The sequence below is a fragment of the Dendropsophus ebraccatus genome, chromosome 15, assembly GCF_027789765.1.
Source record: "Dendropsophus ebraccatus isolate aDenEbr1 chromosome 15, aDenEbr1.pat, whole genome shotgun sequence".
Lineage (NCBI taxonomy): Eukaryota > Metazoa > Chordata > Amphibia > Anura > Hylidae > Dendropsophus > Dendropsophus ebraccatus.
The window spans coordinates 73,399,195-73,417,181 of NC_091468.1; the positions used below are offsets into that span (position 1 = coordinate 73,399,195).

General features: G+C 49.7%; 1 protein-coding gene across 2 annotated transcripts in view; it reads left to right on the plus strand.

The window, feature by feature from the left end:
* Positions 1 to 17,987, plus strand: part of LTBP1 (latent transforming growth factor beta binding protein 1) — a 332,339-nt gene that overhangs the window by 51,605 nt on the left and 262,747 nt on the right. For both annotated transcript variants that reach the window (XM_069954510.1, XM_069954509.1), the window contains exon 3: positions 11,815 to 12,103. In XM_069954510.1, the coding sequence (XP_069810611.1) occupies positions 11,815 to 12,103 (289 nt within the window). The remainder of the gene's footprint in view (positions 1 to 11,814; positions 12,104 to 17,987) is intronic.

The window sequence follows — 17,987 nt, forward strand, 5'->3', positions numbered from 1 at the left end:
TTTCTATGTGTCACCAAAATCTGTAGACCAGTAGGATTTCTGCTTTCTTCTTTCCTATCATATTATTTCCTCTGTTTCACCACTCACAGCGCACCTTACACGCTAGGGAGGAAGTAGGTCACATGGGTTGAGGAGGAGCATAGGAGTCATACGTTCTGGACATTGTGGAGGAAGGACATGCTAGATAGCTCTCCACAGTGATCATATCTGGGCCCTGGCCCTCTGCCAGGTCCCTGTACCCCAAAGTCAGTCTTAGTCAGTACCCTGCATGGGAAGGAAGCAAAACAGCACGCCTCTCACAACTTCTTCACTAGTAACACTCCAAAGCACTATGCAGTGTTAAACTCCTCTAAGGAGAGGACAAGCCAGAGACACCCTCAGCCCACGCCGAGGACAAGGAGAAGTAACATAGCGGGAACTTTGTCAAGTGTCTCAGAGACTTTAACTTTAACCTTTTTAAAGAAACCTTATATTGTGGAACCTTTATTACCTGCTGAACATTTACAAGTAGTAAACTGACTCTACTATATCTCCAAGACTCTGTGATTATTCGCCACCACCGACACAGCACACACCGCAACCTTGGGACACTTCCCCTTTCTGTGGGTGGTGGGTCCTATCATCCGGGAGGGTCATTACACCATTCTGATCATCCGTGACTACATAACCCCAAGGGACCCCATAACAACCTGGCAGGACACTGAGCACAGGGGAGAAGGGTACAACTAAAAGCAGGCGTGCCATCACACCTGTGTGCCCACCAGGCACTGGCGTCACGTGACAACATCCCAAGGTCCGGCTGTATCTCAGCCATCCACCACCTGAGTGGCTTCACACTACAACACCTAGCAAGTGACCGGCCGCTCCTCCGACCAACACCACCGGGGGTCAACACATATATGATGGATCTGGGAGGATGTGCTGATATGTATGATGGATCCGGGAGGATGTACTGATATGTATGATGGATCCGGGAGGATGTACTGATATGTATGATGGATCCGGGAGGATGTACTGATATGTATGATGGATCCGGGAGGATGTACTGATATGTATGATGGATCCAGGAGAATGTACTGATATGTATGATGGATCTGGGAGGATGTACTGATATGTATGATGGATCCGGGAGGATGTAGGGATATGTATGATGGATCCGGGAGGATGTAGGGATATGTATGATGGATCCGGGAGGATGTAGTGATATGTATGATGGATCCAGGAGGATGTACTGATATGTATGATGGATCCGGGAGGATGTAGTGATATGTATGATGGATCTGGGAGGATGTAGTGATATGTATGATGGATCTGGGAGGATGTAGTGATATGTGTGTAAAATATCTTCTAATAATTGATGAAACTCCGTTCTTCATATATGGAGGAAAAGGTTTGATGTGTGATATTATACTTGGATGAAAATTTTATCTTTTAATAACAAAAAACGATCCAAAAACAAGAAAAGAGAGAACTTTGACTTAGCAGCTCCACCCTGGACGGAGCCCAAGAACACGAAGGGAGATGCCTGGTTCTCTCACACAGTTATTTGGATTGGTGTCTGGTTGTCACACGATGACCCATAGAGGAGCGGGATAACACTCAGGGGTCGGGACATTTACTGGGGGGGGGGGGAGGGTAATAATGGAGACTGAACCGTCCTATGTGGTGACTAGAAGCAGTGTGAGACGATGTAGGTGTATCTATCCACACACAGGTAGTCTGTGACCCCAATGACCCAAAGGCAATAATGTGAGAGCTTAAAGGGTGCAAAGGCAGCTGAGCTGGGATGAAACATGTTACACTGCAGGAATATAGGTGGCGACTTTCCGTTATATATCAACACACGTTGGCTGGACCCAGTTGTATCTATGAGATGTTTGTGTCTTGTACTCGAGACCAGCAAAAGGGAACGTTCCCTCGAAATCTAATAAGGAGACGTCTAATAGGAAGGAAATGGCCAGGAAACGCTCCATCTCCTAGTTCTTTGCTCCGGTATAACCAGCTACATCTGTAAGGTTTTCCATCCATTTGGGATGGATTCGGGTTTTTTTTTAAACCAGTTAATTACTTCTAGATGCCACAAACTTTTACATGATGATACAGTCGCTGCGCTGGCCCTGTGGTTTGGACCCCACATGCAGGAAATGATGATTTTACTTAGCTGAATATTCTTTCCAAACGTGAACAGAGACCCGACATTGGCGAAAGGGGAGACCCGACATTGGCGAAAGGGGAGACCCGACATTGGGGAAAGGGGAAACCCGACATTGGCGAAAGGGGAGACCCGACATTGGCGAAAGGGGAGACCCGACATTGGGGAAAGGGGAGACCCGACATTGGGGAAAGGGGAGACCCGACATTGGGGAAAGGGGAGACCCGACATTGGGGAAAGGGGAGACCCGACATTGGGGAAAGGGGAGACCCGACATTGGGGAAAGGGGAGACCCGACATTGGGGAAAGGGGAGACCCGACATTGGGGAAAGGGGAGACCCGACATTGGCGAAAGGGGAGACCCGACATTGGCGAAAGGGGAGACCCGACATTGGGGAAAGGGGAGACCCGACATTGGGGAAAGGGGAGACCCGACATTGGGGAAAGGGGAGACCCGACATTGGGGAAAGGGGGGACCCGACATTGGGGAAAGGGGAGACCCGACATTGGGGAAAGGGGAGACCCGACATTGGGGAAAGGGGAGACCCGACATTGGCGAAAGGGGAGACCCGACATTGGCGAAAGGGGAGACCCGACATTGGCGAAAGGGGGGACCCGACATTGGGGAAAGGGGGGACCCGACATTGGGGAAAGGGGGGACCAGACATTGGGGAAAGGGGAGACCCGACATTGGCGAGGTGGAGCTTTCCTCATGAGCCTCAATATTATTCTTTCAAATTATTTTAAAAAAGACCCGAAGAGGGAGGTGCCGGCGTGTTTTCATGCAGCCAAGGACAGCTCTTCAGTGTAGTGGAACATTGTAATTCTGGGAGGCGGTATAATGACAGAACTTTGGCCGTGGAGCAGAGACGAGGGTTTTTCTACCGTCCTCCCGTTGGCTCCCAGATAGAAGTTAGGATTGCAGAATTGTTGCTGTTTCTGTCGACTTCTTTGTAAAAGAGTCCTGAAATGAACCGGTCAGTGACGCGCAGAGCGCTGGATGTTGCTGATCGCTGCATTTTTTAGGTCTGCTCTTCTTAGTAAAGGTTAAGCCTCTGGAAGCTTTAGTCAGTTGTTACTGTTGTTTTTATTCCTTCTTTTGCTGAGTCCAGGATGGTGGAAATGGCAGGTTGGTGGCGTCGCTTAAAAAACCTTTTCAGGACTTCCGGTTCCGGCGCCATGCTGTAGGGACGTGTGGAGACACAGCTCCGTACCCACCGCGCCTGCTTACCTGCTTTATACACGCACCACCGCATCTACTGACCCCAGTTATAATCCCGCCGTGCAGGGGAAGATATATGGACCGCTTTGTGCGCACCATGGCCCCGAAAAAACAAGGCAAGGCCGCGGGCAAAGCCGTGAAGGAGAAGCCGCGCGGCGCCAAAATGGCGAACAGGCCACAGACTGCTGACTCCAGGGATGGATCTCCCTCAAGATCCGGCAACGAGACCTCAGAGGGTGAGGATGCCCCACATCTGGACTATGAACGGCTTGCATTGGCGGTAGCTAACCGCCTCTTGCCGACGATTCAGTCTACCCTTACTACTACCGTGACTGCCACTTTAAAGAAATTGCAAGCAGAGGTCACACAACAGGGCGGATGCCTGGATGAGGCAGAAACCCGTATCTTACAACTAGAAGAAGGTATGGATTCACTTGTTCCCACATCAAGGGATCTAATTGCTGACAACCGTAAACTGTGGCATAAAATCCAAGACATGGAAGACCGCTCTCGGCGGAACAATCTCCGGGTTATAGGGGTCCCGGAAACGGTGGCCCAACAAGATCTTGTGACATTGTGTGAAGTTACCATACCTTCCCTACTGGGTTTGTCCCGTACTTGCAAAGTAGAACGGGCACATAGACTGGGGGCTGACTCGAGAAGCCAATCGAGTGGAGTGTCACAGCCAGCTCTCCAGCACCGCCTCAGGCCACGCCAGGTCATCGTACGATACCTAGATTATTCTGACAAAGCAGAAATCTTACAGACATTCAGACGCCAAGGTGATGGGATTTTATATGACAACGTAAAGCTGCTGATTTTTGCAGATTATTCCGCAGAAACTACTAGACAACGTAAGCTGTTTTCCCCGATCTGCTCCATGCTCTATAAGAGGAAGATTAGATTCGCTCTACTACACCCGGCCACACTCCGGGTATTCCATCAAGATGGCTCGTTTTCAACGTTCCGATCCCCGGATAAAGCCAAAGAAGACCTGGGTCTATATGAGGATTCCCCAAGGCGAGATGAGACTGGACCCCCTCGACGCCATGCTTCCCTTTCTCCCAGACGAAACAGAGGGTCGCGGGCCTCTCCGCTACCAGGGGGGTCAGAGTGGTTCTCTGCTCCTAAGGAACAACGTCATAGGAGATCCTCCCTGCCACCCCAAAGCCCTCGAGATCTCGGAGAATGATGACAAGGTGGCCAGGGCTTCATAGGAGGGTGACTGTCAATTCATGTTTGCGTTACACTCAGTTTAGAGCTTATGTATGCTCTTGCATTATATGTTTACATAGTCTGGGGTAGTTACTGTCAGCTTTGACATTGGCGGGTGCGGTGGGAGGAAGCCAATAGTTAGTTGATATGATGAAGCCACTGCCCTGCGTCATGGAAAGAAGAGAAGTCCATGGACGCCGCTCTCTGGTCGCTGTCCAAATGGAATTGCCGCCAGAGCAGCTGGTCTGGTTACCAATGTTGGGGGGGAGGGGGAGGGATTGTTGGGGATTTGTTGGGTGGGAACAGGGTGGGATGCTCGCTGAGGGAGGCTTCTCCTCTGGTCTCCATAAAGATGAGATCACTAATGATCCAGGGTGATGTTGCGCTTGCTTTCCTGGAATGTCAAGGGGCTTAGGTCACCACAGAAACGGATTATGGTCTTGAGATATCTTAAGAAATTCAAACCTGACGTGGTCCTACTGCAGGAGACCCATTTGGGCGAGGAAGATTTCTTCCGCCTTAAGAAACTATGGGTACGGGATGTCTATGGGTCCCCTGCAGTGGATCGCAAAGGTGGAGTAATAATCCTAATAAGTAGAGCCTTCACCGGAGAAATCCTAGGCTCTGACCATGATATGGAAGGCCGCATATGTTCTTTAAAGGTGAGACTACTATCCGAAGATGTAGGGATTTATAACATATATGGCCCGAATGGGAACAATAGCACGTTTTATACTATGCTCACCTCCCGACTCCTCGCTGACCCTACACCCAACAAAGTGGTAGCTGGGGATTTCAATGAGGTAATGTCCGTCTCCGAAGACAGAACGAGTAGTCGTTCCGCTTCCGCGCCATTGCCCCAAAGATCTACTCCTTTAGAACATTTGACACATAACGTGGGACTGTCTGACACGTGGAGATACCTGCATCCTGACTCCCGTGAATTCTCTTTTTACTCAGCCCCCCATGATTCCTGGTCCAGGATAGATTATATTCTGTCCTCCCAGTCTTTCCTACCAAAACTACTGTCCCATACTATAGAGGAAATGGTCATTTCTGACCATGCTCTTTTGTTAAGCACTTTTGTAACTGAGTTGCCACGTGGTAGCGACTTTATCTGGAGGTTCCCGATTGGATTAGCTAAAGACGATGAATTTAAAGTTTTACTTAAGGGCTGGTGGTTGGAGTACGTTACCCATAATGCGTCCCATGCTGATCAACCCCAACTATTTTGGGATGCAGCGAAGTCTGTCTTGCGGGGACGTATTATGGCGTATAAGTACTCCCTCCAGAAAAAACTAGCGGTTAACATCAGCAAATATAGCACTGATCTTCGGGAGGCTTATACCCGCTTCCAGGAGGCACCATCTGACCTGACAAGAACAACCTGGCAGCGGGCACGCGCAGACTATGAGGTGTGGATGGAGAGGAGGGAGGCACTGAATAGATCATATTTTGATGCCCTCCTGTTTCGCCATGGCAATAAGGCTGGCCGTATTTTGGCCAGATTTGCTAGGGGCCCCCTTCCTCACCATCGCATTTCAGTAATGCTCAGCGACAAGGGAACAACACATAGTCACCCGAAAGAAGTGGTATCTATCCTCCAGGGGTATTATCAAAAACTCTACTCAACTCCCACCTCTTCCCCTGTTGAGGATGCGGCCTCCTGGTTGACTGGTAATTTACCATCCCTGTCGGAGGAACAGATTTCCTTTCTCAATTCCCCGCTTTCCTTAGAGGAATTATCAGGGGTCATTAAACATCTGAAATCACATAAGGCTCCAGGTCCTGATGGATTCTCCGGGGACTTCTATAGAATCCTCAACCAGGAAATTTCCCCTACCTTGTTGGCACTTTATAACACCTACCTAGATGGTACCCCCATACCTGGCCCGTCTAACACTGCACACATTAAGGTGCTTTTAAAACCAGGCAAGGATCCAAGACTGCCGGGATCCTACCGCCCTATATCTTTATTGAATCTAGACCTAAAAATAATCTCGAAGGTCATGGCTGACCGGTTATCACTGGTTATGCCAGACCTTATTTCACCGGCCCAAGTAGGCTTTATTAAGAATAGGGCGGCCGTCATGAATATACGAAAGGTTCTGGCGGTCTTGGATGAGGTCAGATTTCGCCCTCGAGATCATCCATCCCCAGCTCTCCTGTCCATTGATGCCGAAAAAGCGTTTGATAGTGTGAGCTGGGGATGGATGATGGAAGTGATGGGGAGGATGGGCTTTACGGGCTCCTTCCTAGCCTACATTAGGGGCTTATATAGTCATCCCTTTGCTAGAATTCATTTGCCTGGCTTCCTTTCTCCATCTTTTCCCCTCTTTCGGGGTACACGCCAGGGATGCCCACTGTCCCCATTACTATTTAATTTGGCAATAGAGCCCCTCTCTAGAAAACTTCAAACGGCGCCAGACATAGCGGGTGTGAGGATAGGAACAGGGGAGGTTCGGGTAGCACTGTTTGCTGATGACCTTCTCATCTTCCTGGATGACTATGTGAGGGACACTGACACGGTGTTCAGATACTTGGAACACTTTGGTAGCCATTCGGGCTTTAAAGTTAACGTTGACAAAAGTGAACTATTGGCCCTGTCCTCCAGGTCTTCGGGTGGGTCATCACCAACTAGAAACGTGCCAGTTAAATGGGCATCTTCCTCAATTACCTATTTGGGGATTAAGGTGGGTAGGACAGCAGGGTCCTTATACTCCCTGAACTTTCCCCCAATAATCCGAAAGGTCCTCGGGGATCTCCAGAGATGGTCAAAACTACCGCTCTCGCTTCTGGCCCGTGTCTCACTATTGAAAATGATGGGTTTTGCCAAACTCTTATACCCGTTGCAGACAGTCCCACTGCTCCTTAAACATACAGATGTGCTACTCTTGACTAAGGCGTTCAGCACTTTCATATGGGCCTCAAAGAGGCCACGGATAGCGCTGAAGAAACTAACTCTCCCCAAAGACAAAGGGGGACTAAGCCTCCCTGATGTGCGCTTTTACAATCTGGCCTGCATGCTACGTCATGGGATAGATTGGATGAAGGGCACGAGCTCCTATTCAAATTATGAATTAGAATCTCAGTTGGTGAACCCTTGGTCACTAAACAGCCTGCTCCACACAAAGTACGGAGCTCTACCGGCCATGGTTAAGCAAAGCCTCCTATTGAGGGACACGATCAAGGCCTGGCAACACAGTCGGAAACTTTTGGGTCTCCCGTTCTTGGTTAGTGCCCATATGGCGCTTTGGAGTCACCCAGAATTTCCCCAAGGCCAACAGAACTCTATGTTCAGGGCATGGAAAGCAAAAGGAGTTAAAGTGGCGTTAGATCTTATACACGCTTCAGAGAAGAGATACCTATCCTTTCAGGAATTGCAGGAGGCCTATGCCCTCCCACCTGGCCACTTTCTGGCTTTTAGACAGATCCATGGGTTTTTAGTATCTAGATTGCGAAATTTACAGAATGAGCTGACGGCTAATCCCATATCTACTTATATTTGTACCTCTACGTCCACCCATTCTGTTTCTTTCTTGCATAATACTTTACGCCATGCCGCACTTGGAGGGGTTGAAATAACACTGTTTAAATTTTGGGAAAACAAGCTGTCTCTCCCTGAATTGTCAGCTCCAATTCTTAAAGGCTGGAGCACGGTAAAAACAGCCATCATATGTGAAACCTGGAGGGAAACACAGTTTCGTATTTTACATCACGCCACCTATGGGTTTACCCTTCCGAGAACCCCAGGGCGTCCTGACCGGATCATAGCATGCCCGAATTGTGGTGAACCTAAAACGGATCTTTACCATGGGTTGTTTACTTGCCCTCTGGTCAGGACATTCTGGGGAGATCTGGTCTCCTTACTTCGGGACAAAATGCAGGTAGATGTCCCAGTGGACCCCTGTTTGATGATACTTCATATCCCTCCTGGGGAGGATAGGATGTCTTTGCTGATACATACTTTCCTTGTGGTGGCAAAACGCTGTCTTTTGTCTAGATGGTTGGTCCAGGATATGCCCACTGTTGGACAAGTGATACAACAGGTTAAACACTATCTACGCATGGAACAGTTGGAGGCTGAGCCATCTAGGGAAAAGAGGGCTAGGCCCTTCTTCAGAAAATGGAAACAGTTCATAACCTCTTTTCTAGATCCCACTGAACGCCAAAAGGTGGTCAGGCCGTTCCGTAACACTAAATGGTATCTTATGGCAGATATTGCTGGCACCCTAGGTGCCCTACGTTTACCTGACTAGAATACTGACGTAGTACAAGTGGAGGGAGAGGAGAGCCTCTGTTGCGAGCTGGGGATGGGAGGGGGGGGGGGGGGGGGAAGTAGGGGGGGGGAGGGGGGGGGGGTTATATAGATTGTTATAAGATTTTTAATGTTTGTTAAGCCGACGGGAGAAACATGTTGTTCCTTCCTTCTATTGTATACCCTGTATTATGTAACATTTGAAAAACTTGAATAAAAATGAAGTTTGGAAAAAAAAAAAAAAAACCTTTTCATATGTCAGATAACTGTTGATTGTCACAATTTCCCCCCAAAGAAATAAACTAGGGTTGTGATCACAATTGTATTGTCTTGTCTTGCAATATGTTCTATTCTATATTAAAATCAATGTTATACATACGGCCACTAGGTGTCTCCCTTCCCTGGGCATGTATACAGCTGCTGTGCATCCACATTCAGTAGCAGAGAATCTTGGGGGTGCTTGCATTGTATGGTCATCTCTCCTATCACCAAAACCCCTGTAACCCCACAGTAACGAGACAAAAATGGTAAAAATGTTGCTGGGGTCATCCAGAAGAGGACAGCACATTGAAGGTACAATTGTGCATGGATTTCAAAATGCCCAGGCGCTGATTGGCAATGGCAAGTCCCCACCGCACAGATGATGAAGGTAGTAGTAGTGCAGCCAAAAAAACCTTTTTATTGTCAGATAACGTGTTTCGGGGTAGGACCTCTTCATCAGATCAGTATCAGATACTGCACGATTGTACCTCCAATGTGCTATCCTCCTCTGATTCTACACCGTGGTCCCCTGACTTCCTGGACGGGCAGCGAGAGGCATTATTTCCCCAAGTGATTGGTGGTGTCACACTCGCAGCATGCCCGTCGGAGGTGAGCGGTGTTGGGCAGATGGCGGAAGTTGCCTGAGCATAGAATGATGCCTATGGGACCAACGGAACTTCAAGCCGGAGCGAGGGTGTGGGTGGAGCGATGGGTGGGGGTGGAGCGATGGACGAGGGTTGGGGTGGAGCGATGGACAAGGGTGGGGGTGGAGCGATGGACGAGGGTGGGGGTGGAGCGATGGAATACGGTGGGGGTGGAGCGATGGACAAGGGTGGGGGTGGAGCGATGGACGAGGGTGGGGGTGGAGCGATGGGCGCGGGTTGGGGTGGAGCGATGGACAAGGGTGGGGGTGGAGCGATGGACGAGGGTGGGGGTGGAGCGATGGACGAGGGTGGGGGTGGAGCGATGGGCGAGGGTTGGGGTGGAGCGATGGACGACGGTGGGGGTAGGGCGATGGAATCCACTGGAAGTTATCCGCATGATATGCATATACCCTAAGATGTCTATAACCTCTTCATGTGACGGACACACGGACGCACTATTAGAAGAATGAGAAGAATTTCAGTTAAGAAAATTCACCTGGAATCCTCAGCATATCCACTGTATACACTGACCCAGGGCCACACCTCAGCATATCCACTGTATACACTGACCCAGGGCCACACCTCAGCATATCCACTGTATACACTGACCCAGGGCCACACCTCAGCATATCCACTGTATACACTGACCCAGGGCCACACCTCAGCATATCCACTGTATACACTGACCCAGGGCCACACCTCAGCATATCCACTGTATACACTGACCCAGGGCCACACCTCAGCATATCCACTGTATACACTGACCCAGGGCCACACCTCAGCATATCCACTGTATACACTGACCCAGGGCCACACCTCAGCATATCCACTGTATACACTGACCCAGGGCCACACCTCAGCATATCCACTGTATACACTGACCCAGGGCCACACCTCAGCATATCCACTGTATACACTGACCCAGGGCCACACCTCAGCATATCCACTGTATACACTGACCCAGGGCCACACCTCAGCATATCCCCTGTATACACTGACCCAGGGCCACACCTCAGCATATCCACTGTATACACTGACCCAGGGCCACACCTCAGCATATCCCCTGTATACACTGACCCAGGGCCACACCTCAGCATATCCCCTGTATACACTGACCCAGGGCCACACCTCAGCATATCCACTGTATACACTGACCCAGGGCCACACCTCAGCATATCCACTGTATACACTGACCCAGGGCCACACCTTAGCATATCCACTGTATACACTGACCCAGGGCCACACCTCAGCATATCCACTGTATACACTGACCCAGGGCCACACCTCAGCATATCCACTGTATACACTGACCCAGGGCCACACCTCAGCATATCCCCTGTATACACTGACCCAGGGCCACACCTCAGCATATCCACTGTATACACTGACCCAGGGCCACACCTCAGCATATCCCCTGTATACACTGACCCAGGGCCACACCTCAGCATATCCTTCATATACACTGACCCAGGGCCACACCTCAGCATATCCCCTGTATACACTGACCCAGGGCCACACCTCAGCATATCCCCTGTATACACGGACCCAGGACCACACCTCAGCATATCCTCCTTTCCGCCTGTGTTACTGGTACTGTGTTATAATGTGTTATAAATCTGAAGTGGGAAGTAGTCAGCGTATCCAGCCATACTGTGCGTCTATCACATCATCAGGACCTTCTGGGAATAGACCATAAAGCTGGTGAATAAGATCAAGATGGAGGGAAGGTCATTATACAAGAAATAAGCTGCTTCTTTTCTGAGCACTAGATATGAGTGAGATTCCGGCATAGTCCAGTCTGTGCGGCATCTCTATACTGGGGGCTGAAGAAGCTGGCCAGTGCCGCCATAGGCCATCGGCTGTCTCCATGTTTTCCAGGACTCCCTCGGGCTGCATCCAACTTCTTGAAAATCAAATGCTAAACGACTGGAGCATGCTGGAGTCGCCCTCATGTCTAGTGGTAACTTGTTGCCCCATATAATCCTATTACACGGTTCTATTAACGTGTCTTGTTTTTTAGCCTTTGCTGTTTTCGGTCATCGTTGTGTCTCTTCTCCAACAGCAAATTGTTCTCCACCCTGCCAGAACGGGGGCATGTGCCTTCGTCCACATCTTTGTGTTTGCAAACCTGGAACAAAAGGAAAAGTTTGTGAAGAGAGGGCGACCCAAGACACATCCTCTACAGGTACAGCAAGCCAGGGGGGCGGGGCTCCAGCCCCTCCTGTGCGGCCGATCCCTCAGCTGGCAGCTCCACAGTCACCGCCACGGAAGGTCCAAGCATCGGAGGCCACTCAAGGTCAGGTGACTCTAGCGCTCAGACAAAAGCCGCAAGTCATCGTATCTCAGCCTCAGTAAGTTCATAGCCATCTTCATACACTCCACCGATTATACTGTGACCACATGATACATGTGATAACTCTCTTCCATTCCGGGACTCTCCGGCTGTTAGGTGACTTTTATGGTGATGTTTGTGTGTGAGCTGCCGCACAATGAAACCTCAATGTTTCGCTGTAGAGGAAAAAAGTAGCCGGTGACTAGTGCTGAGCGGACTGGGCAAACTGGTCGGCGACGTTCTCTGACCCTAAACGCTCAGCATTAGACCCTCTGCGGCTGGAGGAGATGGAAGCCGGGGTGACACTGATGCAGCCATAGGGTGGCACTCCGCTTCTTAGCCATGTGACCACCGATGGTCTCCATGAGGGCTTGGAGGCTGATTCTGCATGGAGTCCACATCACATTGTTCTCAGTGGAAATTTTTCAACCTGCCTAAAGAATTGACATATTGGGGGACATTTTATCAAACTAATTGCGCCTGTTTTTAGTCTAATATATCTAGTTTGCGCTCAAAATAAATCTAATATGAATTTATGAAGCTTTTTTAGACAAGACTATCCAAATTAGATGCGACTTTTTGAAATAGATTTTTTGTTGTTAATTAGATCGAAAGAGCGCCAGAATTCTTTTTTAGCTAAATTTATTAACTGCGCAATTGGTGAAAAAGTCGCATATAGTGGCGCATCGCTACATCTGCTCCGAACCAGGTGAATTTATTAGACTAATTAAAAGACCATTATTTTTATGACAAAATTGTGTTTTTAGATTTGTTAGTAAATATCCCCCCTTGACTCTTGATTTTTTTTTTTTTTTTTTTTTTTAAATCTACAAATCTTAAATCCCAAATTTTCCATATGGAATTTAGAGGGGGAGTATAAAATTTTACTATAAATAATTTTACTATAAATAAAACTCCTTAGAAATGATGTGTGAAGGTAACACTGTGTATTATGGTTCTATAGTACAAATACTATAGTATTCTGATAGTGTATATAGTATAGTATTATACATAGTGTATAGTAATAAATATATATGTGTGTGTGTATATATAAGTATTCTGAAAATATAGTAGTATAGTATTACATATAGCATAGTATTGAATATAGTGTAGTATTATAATAGCATATAGTAAAGTAATATATATATATATATATGTATGTATATGTATATATAGTATAAAGTATAGTATTACATATAGCATACTATTATATATACATACATCCCAACTTTTTGAACGGCCAAAGAGGGACACGTGTGGTTTTGTCTAGGAAAATTTTGCAGACATTTCTATAGTTTTTAATTCAAGGATGCAATCACACATACAGAATGCAGCAGATATACATTACAGTGCAGTTATACCCAGTGACTCACAGGGGACATCTTTTCTGATCAGAGTTTTCCTTTTCATCTTCTTCTCCATCCGTCCTGGGCCGTTATGAGAACTTCTCCGAGCCATGAATCCTTAGAATCATGCCAGACAGACATATTAGTCTCCTCACTCTGGCACCATCCTCATCTCTATACACACTGCACATCTGTATTGGCCCCTTTACACCCTCATTTAGTGGGTAGCCCTGACTCTATGTGACCCCCTTATAATATATGCCCCCCTCTGTGTATTCCCTCTCCCCCATGTTGCCCTCCTTATAGATGGCCCCCTCTCCCCCCACCCTCCCTTTATAGATGGCCTCCTCTCCCCCCTCCTTATAGATGGCCCCCTCTCCCCCCACCCTCCCTTATGGATGGCCCCCTCTCCCCCCACCCTCCCTTATGGATGGCCCCCTCTCCCCCCTCCATATAGATGGCCTCCTCTCCCCCCTCCATATAGATGGCCCCTCCCCCCACCCTTATAGATGGTCCCCTCTCCCCCCACCCTCCCTTATAGATGGCCTCCTCTCCCCCCTCCATATAGATGGCCCCCTCCCCCCACCCTCCCTTATAGATGGCCCCCTCCCCCCACCCTCCCTTATAGATTGCCTCCTCTCCCCCCTCCATATAGATGGTCCCCTCCCCCCCCCCTTATAGATGGTCCTCTTTCCCCCCACCCTCATAGATGCCCCCCTCTTTCCCCCCACCCTCATAGATGGCCCCTCTCTTTCCCCCCACCCTCATAGATGGCCGCCTCTTTCCCCCCACCCTCATAGATGCCCCCCCCCCCTCCGTGCAGGCTGATAAAAAAAAAAAAAACTTAACTAACCTGACAACTCGCTCCCACGTTGATCCTCTCTCCTCCTGGTCTGTCTGTGGCTGCAGGGGGTGTCGCGTCTTATCCCCGGCAGCGCACGCATCCCAGAGCTCCCTACCTTTCCCCCAGTCCTCAGCAGTCCACTCCCTGGACCTTTCCCCCAGTCCTCAGCAGTCCACTCCCTGGACCTTTCCCCCAGTCCTCAGCAGTCCACTCCCTGCACCTTTCCCCCAGTCCTCAGCAGTCCACTCCCTGGACCTTTCCCCCAGTCCTCAGCAGTCCGCTCCCTGTACCTTTCCCCCAGTCCTCAGCAGTCCACTCCCTGGACCTTTCCCCCAGTCCTCAGCAGTCCACTCCCTGGACCTTTTGCAGAATATCAGTCTGTCCCTGATGTTTTTTCTGGAGAGAAGTGGCTTCTTTGCTGCCCTCCATGAGACCAGGCCTTGCTCCAAGAGTCTCCGCAGTCTCACAGTGCACAGTGCAGATGCCCTCACACCTGCCTGCTGCCATTCCTGACCAAGCTCTGCACTGCTGGTAGCCCCATCCCGCAGCTGACCACACTTCTAAGAGACGGTCCTGGCGCTTGCTGGTCTTTCTTGGGCGCCCTGCAGCCTTTTTGGCAACAATGTAACCTCTCTCCTTGAAGTTCTTGATGATGCGATAGATTGGTGACTGAGGTGCAATCTTTCTAGCTGCGATACTCTTCCCTGTTCGGCCATTTTTGTGCAGTGCAATGATGACTGCACGTGTTTCTTTAGAGATAACCATGGTAACAGAAGAGAAACAATGATGCCAAGCACCAGCCTCCTTTTAAAGTGTCCAGTGGTGTCATTCTTACTTAATCATGACAGATTGATCTCCAGCCCTGTCCTCATCAACACCCACACCTGTGATAATGGAGCAATCACTGAAACAATGTTAGCTGCTCCTTGTAAGGCCGGGCTGCAATGATGGTGAAATGTGTTTTGGGGGATAAAGTTCAGATAAAGGCAAATATTTACTGTACAAGTAATTGCTGATAAGCTGATCCCTCTGTATAACATTCTGGAGTGTTCTATATGCAAATTGCCATTTTAAAAACTGAAGCCGCAGACTTTGTAAAAATTAATATTTGTATCATTCTCAAAACTTGTGGCCTTGGCTGTATATTACTATATTACTATGTTACTATATTACTATGTTAGTATGTTACTATATTACTATGTAACTAATCGCTTGCAATGTTACTTGCGGCCACTAGAGGCTGCCGTGCATCACAGACTATAAGGGGACTTTAACACTGTCTTGAGGCTGGTTCTGATGGGGATTTTCTGTATAAACCTTCTGAGGTAACGAAGTTCAGCATTTGTCCATGTTCTGAAGTCCCATAGAAAGTACATGATGCAGCAGTCGGTTATGTGTGTTGTGTTTCATTCACTCGGGAACAAATTCCTCATTTCTGGTAATTGGTGGGATGATCAGGTGACCAGTCCCTCTGCATACATGTATTCTTGGCATAGCCCCTTTCTATATGTTGCTGCGGCTGTGAAGAAATAGAATAGAAGGCCTATACTTACCAAGCCTCAGCCCCTGCTGCTTCAGGACCTGCCCGCTCAGCCAATCACTGGTCACAGCCGTCCTCCATCATGGCCTGTGAGGTCCTAAGCTAAGAAGCCGCACAGGAGATGTAGGGATAAGGGTGAACCCCGTTATATAAGTCTATAGTCAGATCAGTCAGTCATGTAGCTCGGTGCATTGTCTGACCAAAAGCTGAAAAAAACCCTGCAGAATATCAGAAACCGTGTGACTATAGCCTGAAAGTGTCAGAGATCTACAGAGCCGTCCGTGGTGTCCCTCCCCCGCACTCACCGCCATGGCGTCCTCGCCATCCAATCAGGACATCAGGAAGGCGCATGGCGGATTTCTCTGCACCAGGAGACGTCTCTTCTATAATGGATTACAGCCAGGTTGTATGTAGGAGACTGTGCGGGAACACTATGTGCCTGTGTGTCGAGAGAAGGTGCGGGAACACTATGTGCCTGTGTGTCGAGAGAAGGTGCGGGAACACTATGTGCCTGTGTGTCAGGAGACGGTGCGGGAACACTATGTGCCTGTGTGTCGGGAGAAGGTGCGGGAACACTATGTGCCTGTGTGTCAGGAGACGGGGCGGGAACCCTATGTGCCTGTGTGTCAGGAGACGGGGCGGTGCGGGAACACTATGTGCCTGTGTGTCAGGAGACGCTGCGGGAACACTATGTGCTTGTGTGTCAGGAGACATGGCGGTGCGGGAACACTATGTGCCTGTGTGTCAGGAGGACAGTGGATTCCACAGCTCTTCTTACTCCTCTTCTTTTGGAGCCGGCTCATTTTGCCAACTGTCCAGAGCTGCAGCAAATCCCCATAGAAAACCTCTCCTGCTCTGGACAGTTCCTGCCATGGACAAAGGTGGCAGCAGAGAGCACTGTGTCAGACTGGAGAGAACACACCACTTCCTGCAGGACATACAGCAGCTGATAAGTACTGGAAAACTGGAGATTTTTACATAGAAGTAAATTACAAATCTATATATCTTTCTGACATCAAGTGATTTGGAAGAAAAATATTTTCACTGAGAACCCTAACCTGTCACTCATCCTGTGACTACTTCTACCATTGCAATCTCTTGGGGGGGGGGGGGGGGGCGGGGATAGGCTGCAGCTGACACTACGTGAAGGTTACGGCCCATTGATCTAGCTGTATTGATGGGCGTCTGGATGAGTATAGATGAGCTGCATCCTGTGTGGTCGGGGATATCCCCGTCATGGACAATTCCTCCTTAGTTTTTTGGATGATAACTGCATCTGATTCATTTTTCCCCCCAGGGAGGCGATAATGGAATCTGTGGGGAACTTGGGGTTGTGACCTTCTACAGACGCTGCAAATCTTTTCTCAGTTCAGTTCTGTAAATGCTTTGATGCCTCTCGGCCTTCTAGAACTTTGCATAAAACTGTAATAGGTTATAGCTGTCACTGCCGGTAATGTAATGTAAGATGGAGGAGGGGCACAGAGCTCAGGAGGAGGGGCACAGAGCTCAGGAGGAGGGGCACAGAGCTCAGGAGGAGGGGCGCACAGCTCAGGAGGAGGGGCGCACAGCTCAGGAGGAGGGGCACACAGCTCAGGAGGAGGGGCACACAGCTCAGGAGGAGGGGCACAGAGCTCAGGAGGGGGGGCACAGAGCTCAGGAGGGGGGGCACACAGCTCAGGAGGGGGGGGCACACAGCTCAGGAGTAGGAGGAACACACAGCTCAGGAGTAGGAGGGGCACACAACTCAGGAGTAGGGGGGGCACACAGCTCAGGAGGAGGGGCACACAGCTCAGGAGTAGGGGGGGCACACAGCTCAGGAGTAGGGGGGGCACACAGCTCAGGAGTAGGGGGGGCACACAGCTCAGGAGTAGGGGGGGCACACAGCTCAGGAGTAGGGGGGGCACACAGCTCAGGAGTAGGGGGGGCACACAGCTCAGGAGTAGGGGGGGCACACAGCTCAGGAGTAGGGGGGGCACACAGCTCAGGAGTAGGGGGGGCACACAGCTCAGGAGGAGGGGGGGCACACAGCTCAGGAGTAGGGGGGGGCACACAGCTCAGGAGTAGGGGGGGCACACAGCTCACGGGGGGGCGCACACACAGCACACGGGGGGGGGCGCACACACAGCTCACGGGGGGGGCGCACACACAGCTCACGGGGGGGGCGCACACACAG